This window comes from Felis catus, chromosome B4, assembly GCF_018350175.1.
Source record: "Felis catus isolate Fca126 chromosome B4, F.catus_Fca126_mat1.0, whole genome shotgun sequence".
Taxonomy (NCBI): Eukaryota; Metazoa; Chordata; class Mammalia; order Carnivora; family Felidae; genus Felis; species Felis catus.
Genome location: NC_058374.1, coordinates 72,578,035 through 72,590,190, shown reverse-complemented (window position 1 = coordinate 72,590,190; position 12,156 = coordinate 72,578,035). Strand labels below are relative to the sequence as shown.

General features: G+C 37.9%; 1 protein-coding gene across 2 annotated transcripts in view; it reads right to left on the bottom strand.

Annotated features, from left to right (window-relative positions):
• ANO6 (anoctamin 6) overlaps positions 1–12,156 on the bottom strand; it is a 198,322-nt gene that overhangs the window by 53,013 nt on the left and 133,153 nt on the right. For both annotated transcript variants that reach the window (XM_023256976.2, XM_023256977.2), the window contains one exon: positions 6,674–6,808. In XM_023256976.2, the coding sequence (XP_023112744.1) occupies positions 6,674–6,808 (135 nt within the window). The remainder of the gene's footprint in view (positions 1–6,673; positions 6,809–12,156) is intronic.

Below are 12,156 nucleotides of genomic sequence, written 5' to 3'. Positions count from 1 at the left end.
GCAAACTGCCCACTAAAGTGCTGGGGGCATTCCCCACAGACATACACAGAGTCACCTGGCAAAGGCTCAAATGACTGGTTCCCAGCATTTAAAGGAATCACTATCCCTTAGCTGACAACTAAGCTTATTGAATACAGACTTCATGGCCATACACAACAAAGAATGAAGACTTTACAGAATTTGTCCAGGAAAGTAACTAAGTGAACAGCAACAGTGGCAGTGATGACAATAGAAGCAACAACTGCGAAGAGAGGGGAAAATAGGATTTCTAGATCTGCCACATTATAAAATTTAAAATGCCCAGTTTTCCACAGAAAATGACGAGATACACAAAGAAACAGAAAATTTTGGTCATAACACGGGGGCAAAAAGGAGTCAATAGAAACTGTCCTTGAGGAAATCCAGAAGTTGGACTTATTGGACAAAAAACTTAAAATAAGCAATTAAACGTATGTTCAAAGAACTGATAGGAACTCTGCTAAAGAATTAACTATGTGAACATTGTACCATGCAGAGAATATCAATAAAGTTGTTAAGAAGAACCAAGTAGAAATTCTAGAGATACAAAAGTATAATTAAAATGAAAAGTTCATTGGAGAGGTTCCTCTGCAGATGACTGGTAGAAAAAAAAAAAAAACCAGCTAATTCAAAACTAGGTCTACTGAGATTATTCAGTCTGAGTAACAGAAAGAAAAAGGAATGAAGAAAAATGAACCCAGACTCAGAGACAGGACACCATCAACAATACCAATATACACATAATGGGAGTCCCAGAAGGGAAGGGAAGGGAAGGAAAGGAAAGAAAGGAGTTAGAAAGAATATCTGAAGAAATAACAATTGAAAGTTTCCCAAATTTGATGAAAACGTTAATTTGTATATCCAGGAAGCTCAGCAAACTCCAAGTAGGATAAACTCAAAGATATCCAAACATACGCACATCAGACTCAAGGTGTCCAAAGAGGAGAACAAAGAGAATTTTGACAGCAGAAAGAGAAAAGTGATTCTGCATGTACAAAGGGGTCCTGAGTAAGATAAACAGTTGACTTCTTATTGGAAACCATAAAGACTAGAAGGCAGTGGGGTGTTATACTCAAAGTGCTGAAAGACTGTCCACAAAGTATTCTATATCTAGCAAAACTATTCTTCAAAAAATGAAGGAGAAATTAAGACATTCCTCCATAAACAAAACCTGAAAGAACATGTTGCAAGCTAATGTGCTCCACAAGAACTACTCAGGAAAGTCCTTCAGGCTCAAATAAAAATTACTAGACAGTAACTCAAACTCACCTGAGAAATAAAGAACACTGACAGAGGTAACTACACAGGCAAATAACACAGTATAAATATATTTTTGCATGTAATCATTTTCTCCTATCTGATGTAAAAGACAGTTGCATGAAACATTAATTATAAAACTATGTTGATGGGCTTATAATGCATAAAAGATGTAATTTTTATGAGAATAATAGCGCAAAAGAGTGAGGAGGGAAAGGACCCATACCAAAGCAAAGTTTCTGCATACTACTGAAAATAAACTGGCATTAAAACTGAATGAAATTGCTTTACAACAAGATATTAATTATAATCTTCAGGTCAACCACTTAAGAAAATAACAATCACAACAAAAGAGTAAAAGAAACAACAAATAGGAATTAAAATGGTATACTAGAAGATATCTATTTTACACAAAAAAAGATAGTGATAAAGAAATAGGGAAGAAAAGACCTGAGACAAATAGAAAATAGCAAAATAGATGTGAATCCAATTTTATTAAAGATTACATTAAATTTAAATGAATTAAACATTCCAACAAAAGGCAAAAAAAGAGAATATAAAAACAACAGAAAAATCAACAAAAGTTGGTTCTTTGAAAAGATCAACAAAACTGACAAATCTTTAGCTAGACTAATCAAGAAAAAGAAAAAAGTCTCAAATTCAGAAGGGAAAGTGAAAGGAGAGACATTAATATTGACCTTAAAAAAGTAAAAAAGATTATAAGGGAATACTATGAGTGATTATATGCTAACAAATTAATCTAGATGAAACAGAATAAATTCCTAGGAAGACATAAATAATTGAAGCTGACTCAAGAAGAAAAGAAGAAACAGAAAGTCTGAATGGATCAAGAGAAAGAGATTAAATTAGTAGTTTAAAAGAACAACAAAAACTTCCAGTGAAGAAATGCCTAGCCCCACACGGCTTCACTAATTCTATCAACAATTTATAGAAAACTGACACCAATGCTTCACAAACCCTTCTAAAAATAAAGAGGTGGGAACACTTCCCAATTCATTTTCTGAGACCAAAATTACACTGATGTCAAAGCCACACCAAGACATCCCAGGAAAACTATAGACTATTATCTCGTATGAATAAAAATGCAAAAATCCTCAAAAAAATACTAGCAAATCAAAGCCAGTAACATATAAAAAGGATTGTGATCAAGTGAGATGTATCCCAAAATGCAAGGATAGTTCAACACATGAAAATCAACTCATTTAATACACGGTTTTAACAGAATAACAAGAAAAACGAGGCATCCTCAACTAGATGAAGAACATTCATGAAAAACCCACAAGTGTCATCCTTACTGGTGAAAGACTGAATGCTTTCCTTTTAAGATGAACATTGTACTGGCGAATCTAATCATGGCAACTACACAAGGAAAATAAACTAAAAGCCTCCAGACTAGAAAGAAAGAAGTTAAACTATTTCAATTCCAGATGACATATAGTGTGTATTAAAATTCTAAGAAATGTACCAAAGAACTATTAAAATTAATAAGCCAGCCCATCGAGGTTACAGGACACAAAATCAATATACAAAAACCAATTATATTTCTATACACTAGCAATGAGTAATCCAAAAATAAAGGAAACAATTTCATTTGTAATAGCATCAAAAAAGAATAAAATATTAGAATAAATCTGAGAAATGAAATGTGAAATTTATACACTAAAAAATACAAAACAGTTTGTTAATAGAATTAAAAATAATTTAATGCAATTCTTGCTTTTTTTTTTTAAATAAATGTTGGCTATTCTCCTTCTCTTTTTTTTTTTTTAACGTTTATTTTTGAGACAGAGAGAGACAGAGCATGAACGGGGGAGGGCCAGATAGAGAGGGAGACACAGAATCTGAAACAGGCTCCAGGCTCTGAGCTGTCAGCACAGAGCCCGACGCGGGGCTCGAACTCACGGACCGCGAGATCATGACCTGGGCCGAAGTCGGATGCTCAACCGACTGAGCCACCCAGGTGCCCCAATTCTTGCTTTTTTAAAAAAATGGACAAGCTGATCCTAAAATGAACATGGAATGTAAGGGATCCAGAATGGCCAAAACAATCTTGAAAAAGAAAAAAAAAGTTTTCAATTTCAAAACTTACTAACAAAGCTACAGTAATCGATCTCGTGTGTATTTGCAAAAATACAGATCACACAGACATAAAGATCAATGGAAAAGAATTGAGTGTCCATAAACTCTTACACTTATAGCCAATTGGTTTTTTGACAATGGAGCCAAGACAATCCAATAGGAAAAGAACAGTCTTTTTTTTTTTTTTTTTAATTTTTTTTTCAACGTTTATTTATTTTTGGGACAGAGAGAGACAGAACATGAACGGGGGAGGGGCAGAGAGAGAGGGAGACACAGAATCGGAAACAGGCTCCAGGCTCTGAGCCATCAGCCCAGAGCCTGACGCGGGGCTCGAACTCACGGACCGCGAGATCGTGACCTGGCTGAAGTCGGACGCTCAACCGACTGCGCCACCCAGGCGCCCCAAGAACAGTCTTTTTAAAAATGGTGCTGGGACACCTGGATATACACCCAGAAAAAATGAATCCTAGACCTAAATCTATAAAACTTATAGATGATAAACACAAAATCCTCATGAATTTGGATTACAAAAGCTTTCTAAGATATGACACCAAAAGCACAAACAGTAAGGGAACAAAATACTAGGTAAACTAAACTCCTTGAAATTAAAACGGTTGTGCTTCGAAGGACACCACCAAGCAAGTGAAAAAGGTGATCCACAGAATGGGAGAAAACATTTGCAATGTATTTGATAAGGGATTTTTATCCAGGATAAGGAACAGTTAAAAACAGACAATAAAAAGACAACACAACTAAGAGAAGCAGAGGAGGAAGAGACGTTTCTCCAAAGATATACAAGTGGCAGATACGCACACGAAAAGATGCTCAACATCAGAAGGCATTAGGGAGACACGAACAAACCCATAATGACCAACCATGTCATACCCACCAGGATGACTAACACATATGCATTTTTAAAACCCAGCTGAAACAAGTGTTGGTGAGGACGTGGAAAAATTGGAATCCTCATAAACTGCTATTGCACATGTACAATGGTACAGTCACCTCGAAAAATATTTTGGCAGCTCCTCAAAATGCTAAACATAGAGTTCCTGTGCATTGTTGCAGCAATTCCATTTCTTTAAAAATATATTCTCAAAGGAACTGAGAACATATTCTTCGACAACAACTTGTACATGAATGTCCACACCAGAATTAGTAATAATAGCCAAAAAGTGGAAACAGCCTAAACTGACATGGGTGAATGGGTAAACAATATGGTATGATCCACACAATGGCATATTTGACCACAAAGTGGAATGAAGCACTGATCGAAGCTACAACATGAATAAACCTTAAAAAGCGTACGCTAAATGAAAGAAGACAGTCACAAAAGGCTACCTACTGTATGGCTCCACATATATGAAATGTCCAGAATAAGCACATCCACAGAGACAGAGAGTAGATTAGTGGTTGCCAAGGGCTGAGAGAAAGGGGGTTAGGGAGTAACTGTTAATGGGTACTGATTTCCTTTGGGTGTGATGAGAATGTTGCACAATTAGAGAGTGGGGATAGGTGCACAACTCTGTGAATGTACTTAACACCACTGTACACTTTGAAAGGGTGCACTTTACGGTATGTGAATTCTATCGCAATAAAGGGGACATAAAGTTCAAACAGACCTTTTATACAAGAGGAAATACCTATAGTGTCCTCCACTTACGCATACATATTTTCAAAAGCACACAGAAATATATTTGGTAGGGAGACAAATATATGTGATAAAGAATATACAGTCTATGTAAAGGAATGATAAAAATCAAATTTTAGGGTAGTTCTTATTTGCAAAGTGCAAAGGGAGGGACTGCAGTCAAAGGAAGCACTTTGCTTGGGTAACGGTAACATTCTTTTTCTTAAACTGGTAAGAGATCATTATTCCTTATACCTTCAATACATTTTCCATTCCTGGGAATCTACTCAGCATGCAATAAACTTAACTGAAAATATTTAAATGCATATACTTAAAATACTTTAAAAATATTTCATGTAAGTAATTAAAGCCCCAATAATTCTGAGCACAGGGAGTTATCCCCAAGACCCTCCCCTGGATTTCTGTAAGTTCAACTGTGTGAAACAGTAAGGAACACATGGTGTGACTGTCAGGGTGATTTTATAAAATGAATTGTAATGAGAACAGCCACAATGCAAGAACCTTGTAAAAATGCTACTCTTGCACTTTGAAAGTATATTTTTGAGATGGCTTTTTTTTTGTGTGTGTGGTTGGAACAGTATATAAAACAATGGAGAAGTCAAAGACAAATTTAGGCACAAGGTATCAAAATTCAGCCTTTGGCCCTGAACTCTTATTTTCAGTGAAGAGATAAGAGTACTTGAAAGACCATCTGCAGCTTTCTAGCTAAGAAGCCATAATAGGTACAAAATGCTCAGAATTCGCTGTTAAATAGAATGGATAATTATGCCTATACATAAGAGCTGCCATGTAAGCTTCCTGCCTCGGGAGCCAGGCTGATATGCTTGGGGCTAGAAAAATCTGGTCATCAGCTAGCTCATTGCTGGTGCCCAGAAATTTTGATCTGGCTGTCAGAGCTGGAGAGAGGCCAGGTGAACACAAGAAAATGCCTGGTTCAGTGCTGCATCCCTTCTAAAGGTTGAGACTACCAAAAGCAGAGGAATAATGACACAATTCAGAATAGTAATGGTGATACTCAGTGTTCTGGCATCCATTTCCCTTTAAACAGTGCAGCTGGTATTTTAATTCTAACATCAAGCATAAACTAATTGTTTATCACTTATTTTTTTTCCATAACACTGTAAGGGCTAATTTTCAAAAACTAAAACAGAAACAAAAGTACTGTTTACTTGAATTTTTAAACATCTATTTCCTAATATATATTAAAAAGTTATTTCTAAAAAAGCACAAAAACACCAATTTTATCAAGTTTTGCTATTGAAACCCTGAAGAAATCAAAGCTGCTCTTGGCTCACAATCTGTAGGGCTGAGTGAAGCATTCCTCTGGGGGCCAGAAGTTCAAGGACAATTCTCCTTCCAGACTGCCTCTCTTTTTCAAACAAAGTATTGTCTTAAAAAATTGGAATGTTTCCTAAGGGTAATGTTCCTGTCAGAAACTGGGCTGCATTATCTAAAAAAAAAAAAAAAAAAAAAAAAAAAATTTCCACTTCACTTAGTTATTATGCTCAGGACAAAAGGGATAGATCATCCAAGGCAGTAAGTGCTCTGTGAGGAGTTTTCTTTTACCAAAAACAGCCTAAGACCCTGAAACTAATTTTATGTCCAATCAACTTTTCGGCATGGTAACAAGGAATAAACACGACTTACCTCCATGTACAGTTGTTCTGATTAACATATCCATAGAGAAAGCAAGCCACTCCCACTACCGCTGCCAGGAGGAGCATCTGAGTGTAATATCCCAGCCACGCAAAGTAGATTCCAATCTTTTCTCCATAATATTTCCTGAAGACAGAAATTGGCTTTAGAAGTCACATGGAACCCCTCTGCAGGTTCATTCTAATATTAATGTCTGATTTTAAATACAGGAGGCTTTAAGCTCAAACTTCTTACTTGACTCATGCTTAAAAAAATATTCATTTTCACAGAGACCCCAAATTCCATTAGGAAACAAGTATTTTACATATCATAGAAGTACTGATCACTGGTCAGATTGGTGAAGCCAAGTTAATTAGAATAGGGCAAAGGAAGGAAAAAGTGCTAAATGGTGAGCAAATAGAGAACGTTACCGTCATTCTTTGTAAAGACTATCACATTTGACACGTTTTCCAAAAGATTATTTTTAACATGCATGAAACAAGTAAACATGAACAATCTGCTCCCAGTTACCGGCTTTTGCTTATCTAGGGAATCTCCTTGGAACAAATGTAATGTAAATCACAAATTATAACAAGAAAGTGACTGATCAGTCACTAATAATGACTGAGGAATCCCCTGCCCTGGACTCCTTACATCTAGCACTTCCATTTTTTCTAGGTTTTAAAAACTGGTCAATGAAAAGAGGCCAGGGAGGCACAACTGGAAGAAAGGATGCAGGGCATGAAGTAGTGCCTGCCACACTGTTCCTGAGAGGGAGACAGTTTCAGTTAGGCATAAAGAAAGTGCACAGGGGTGAGGAGAGCACAGTGACGTGATTGTTTTGGTGACTCTTGCAGATGCTTTCTTAGACTGATTCTCTCTTGGCTCATTACTGGTCCATACAAGCTGTAGATTTACTTAAGCTCTTAGCTTACTTAGAGGCCTATGTGAGACTTCCGGTTCAGTATGGAGCTGGGCTGAGGTCCTTGGACTTAGCCTGGTAGGGACTAAGCTCTGAGAATAACCTGGAGTCTTGAGGGATTTCGCACAGGAACATCTCTGGGCTGAACCCGTGGTCACAGGGAAACTGTGAAACTAGCTCCATAGGTTGTAGCCTGCCTGAGTGTAGGCCACATCCCTGGGGATAAGGAAGAGCTGACACAGACATGGAATCAGGAGTCAGGGTGAACAAAGTGTTCCATTTTTATGTGACTGGGGCTTTGTCGTCTGGCTCAGAGACTGCAGGCAAATGACAGGCTCAGGGTAGTGCCTGAGAAAGAAAAGCTTGGCAATGGGTTTGCAACATCTTGGCTGTTAGGCTTTCTGAAATATGCTCTTATCAACCATTCACACTGGAAATGCCACATTTAAAAGTGGAAAGAATCTTAGAAGTTACTGGTCCCTTGGTAGTAAAAATATTCTGCCTCATACAGAGCTAGTAAGGCAGTCCCTGCTTGGATACTTACCGTGACAGGGAGTTCATTATTTCTAAAGGCATCCACATTATATTGCAGGAAGGAAGATCAGAAAGAACTTTTTAATCTCAAACAGAAACCTGCCTCCAAGTTCTTGCTGAAAGGCTGGGTATAATAAGGATCCCTTCAAATGTGATACTCTGATCATTATCTCTCTCTGCCAAAAACATCCCAATTCTTAACACCAATTTCTAAAAACTGAGCTTTGATTTTTAATCAGAGTTATAAATATATATTCAGTAAGGGCCAAATTGTTCTAGTAATTGTCATGGCGGTTCATTGCTTAATTTTCTGTGTACTTACCAACAATTCAGCCCTAGACTTTGACCTAAGGTGTAACTTTCTCAGCAAGTTCAAACATATGAGGTAGTTGATCAGTTTCACCTCCTTGAATAAATCCCACCAGATCCTCTCCAATCTGGATTAATGATTCTCTAGCCCTGCCACAGAGCTGTCACCTGGGATCTCTCTGTTCCTCTCTCATGCTGGGAATCTCTGTTTACTAAAGCCATGTTTTTCTCTTTCTTGGTGGAGCATTACCTTGCACATTTAAATTGTGAAAATTCATTGCACTTAATTAACAGCTTGACCATACATGGAACTGTAAAGTGAAAAATCAACTCCCTTGGAAATTTGAAATTACTGCTCTCTTTTCTTCTACCTGCAGTGTTGTCATTGAGAAGTTCAGTGTTATTTTGAGTCCTGCTCTTTCAAATGAAGCCTGTTTCTCTTTCTGAAGGTTCTCAGGATCTTCTCTTTGTCGTCAGTGTCCTGAGATGTTATGGTGTGGTGACTGGCTGGCTCTATTTTTATCCTCTGGGCTCAGTACTCAGTAGGATCCTTCCACCTGGAGACTCATCACATTTACTTCTTGTCCTCAGCGTGCTATAAAGCCACATACACATGAGTTGTGTCTTTCCCTACTGTTAGCTTTATTCATTATAAAGCAGGATTTGCACAATTGTAACAGGTTCAGGACTCCAAACTCAATGACATTTCACTATGCATTTAATTTGGCTCCATACATGCCACATAGGACAAGATACGATACAAAATCACACAACAAACAAGATACAATGAGGGTGAGAAATTAATGAACCAAATGCAGTCAGTCCGTGAGCGCACAGTTGAGATGTGGACCCAGCCCCTCCGAGTCACTTCCTGCTTCTTATATGCAAGCCGAGGAGGGTCTTTGTTACGTTCAGAGACCAATGGGCCCATTGCCTTTCAAATGTGGTCAGGCAAGGAAGAGTCCATATCTGGAGAATCTGACAGTTCGCTGCAGAAGTTTTCCCTTTTTAAAGGAGTATAATCAGTCTTTTTAGCCTTTCCAGGCCTCTTCTGGTTCTAGTGATCATCAGTTCTTGGTTCTTCCATCATCTCTTGGCTTTGCTAATTATTGATTCTTGGTACCACCAGCATGTCCTGGTGCTGTCTATCCTCAGCTCATCACCTTTGGCTGTCTTCCTGATTCCCGACATCATCGCTTAACATGAGTGACCCCATCATGCTCTCTATAGTTCTTTAATACAGTTCTTCAGACACCTGATTTCCTCCCTACAATGTCTCTGTTCTTGTTCCTACTGCTATTATTTATTCACTGCATGTCCTGATCTTTTAATTTTGCACCTACCCCTTTATTTTCTATTTCTTTATATGTTTGCTTTATATTCTGCACAATTTCTTCAACTTCGTTTTCTAACACTGCAATTGGGGTTTTTCCAATCTATCACATTTTTAATTTCAAGAGTTACATTTTACTTTTGGAATGACCCTTTCCTATACAACTCCTGTCTTTGCATTACGAATATCACAGCTTCTTTTCTCACTCTGAGGGTAAAAATGGCAGTTTGGGGGGAAATTTTTTTTTTTTTTTCCCTGTGCAAAATCTTGTTTCCTCCAGGGGCGCCTGGGTGGCTCAAGTCAGTTAAGCGTCTGACTTCGGCTCAGGTCATGATCTCGCGGTTTGTGAGTTCAAGCCCCGTGTTGGGCTCTGTGCTGACAGCTCAGAGCCTGGAGCCTGCTTCAGATTCTGTGTCTCCCTCTCTCTCTCTGCCCCTCCCCTGCTCATGCTCTTTCTCTCTCTGTCTCAAAAATAAATAAAACATTAAAAAAAAATTCTTGTTTTTAAATCTTGTTTCCTCCAGGTTGCTTTTTTTGGTTTGTTTGGTTTGCTTTTTGGGAAAGAACTCGTTTCCCTTCTGGTAATCCCTGGAGACCACAGATGAAGGTTTAACAGCCTGAATGCTCCAGGGGTTATTAGGGAGAAGCAATGAACGGAGCATGTGGACCAGGGACACAGAATAGTTAAAAAATGTATTTTTCTTAGCAAAATATACTTAAAATAGTGGGGAAATTGTTCTTTTACCAGAAAGACAACAACCCCATAAAGAATGATTAAGAACCCATCAAACCCATCACCCTGCCGATGCTACAGGTTTAACGTAAAAGAAAATTAATCTGGGGCACCTGGGTGGCTTAGGTCAGTTAAGCATCAATTCTCCATTTCAGTTCAGGGCATGATCTCATTGTTTGTGGGATTAAGCCCCAGGCTGGGCTTTGCACTGACAGTGTGCAGCCTGCTTGAGATTCTCTCTCTCTTTCTCTCTGTCCCTCCACCGCTTCTGTGAATGCTCTCGCTTTAAAAATAAACATTTAACAAAAAAAAAAAGCAAACTAATCTCACATGAATGTCAGCTTCAAATGTTTACACATGTACAATCATCTTCTTTTAAATTTTTATTCTATAGGATACCCAGAGTTGAGAGCAAAGTGTGTCTTCATAATTGTAATCCAGTTAAAAAATGAAGAAGTTCGAGTATGACCAAATGAAATAACAAAATAAAATCCTTTATGAAATGAATCTAAGCAATGATCATTAACAGCTGCTATCATCACACACAAAAGGAAACAGGATCTTATATACCTTCTGGCATAAGTATGAAACTCCCACACCAAGTATTCTTGTACCAAGTAAACCGCAATCTGATCAAATTTTTATTTCTTTCTTTTTATTTATTTATTTTTAATGTTTATTTATTTTTGAGACAGAGAGAGACTGTCTTAACCGACTTAGCTGTCTTAACTGGCTTAACCGACTGAGCCACCCAGGCGCCCCCAGATCAAACTTTTAAATGAGGCTCAAATTACTTAGCTAAAGCAAATGCACAGAACACAGGAACAAATCCAACGACACCACAAGGGAGAATGAAATCAGCAATATAGAGAATGGAGAACCTCCTCAAGTATAAGAAAATAAGAAAGAAATAGGGGAAACTCATAGATTGGAAGACAATTGAGAGATACATTAATTGCAACATTTGGACCTTGTTTGGATCTCTGATTTAAACTAAAAAAAAAAAAAACTGTTTAAAAAAATAGTTTTTGTGACAATCAGGAAAATCTGAACACTGATTATTTGATGACTTTAAATATTCAGGTTGCATTTAAAAGAGACCCTGCCATTTAGAAATAGATACTAATGAAATATAACAATATTTGGGATTTTCTTCAACATGCTTCAACGGAAAGGGATGGGAAGGAGGCAGAGATAAAAATGAAACAAGACTAGCTATGGGTTCACAATTTTAGAGCTGGGGAGGCATATGCAGTTTTGCTGTATTATTCTCTCTCCTTCTGTAGATGTTTGAAATTTCCCATAATAAAATGTAAAACAAAGCAAAACAAAAACTATTCAGTGTTTGAAACTCTCACTTTTAAGGTCAAGTGGTTTTCCCAAGTAGGTGGGTACTGAGGTATGGTAGAAAGAATAGGCCCTGGGCCCTAGGCCAACCTGGGGGAAACCAGACTCTCCTCTCCTCTCCTCGCTCTACATCTGACCCATAACCAAGACCTGTCAACTCTCCCCCTCTAACACATTCCAACTGTGCTCCCCAAAGCTCTCCTCTAGCCACCCTCACAGCTTACCCCCTGGGCTCCCTGCTTCCTGTGGCCCCCGTCATCCATTCTCCACACCGTCTTTGCAAAATGTGAATCAGGTAAAATTATTTGAATATCTAA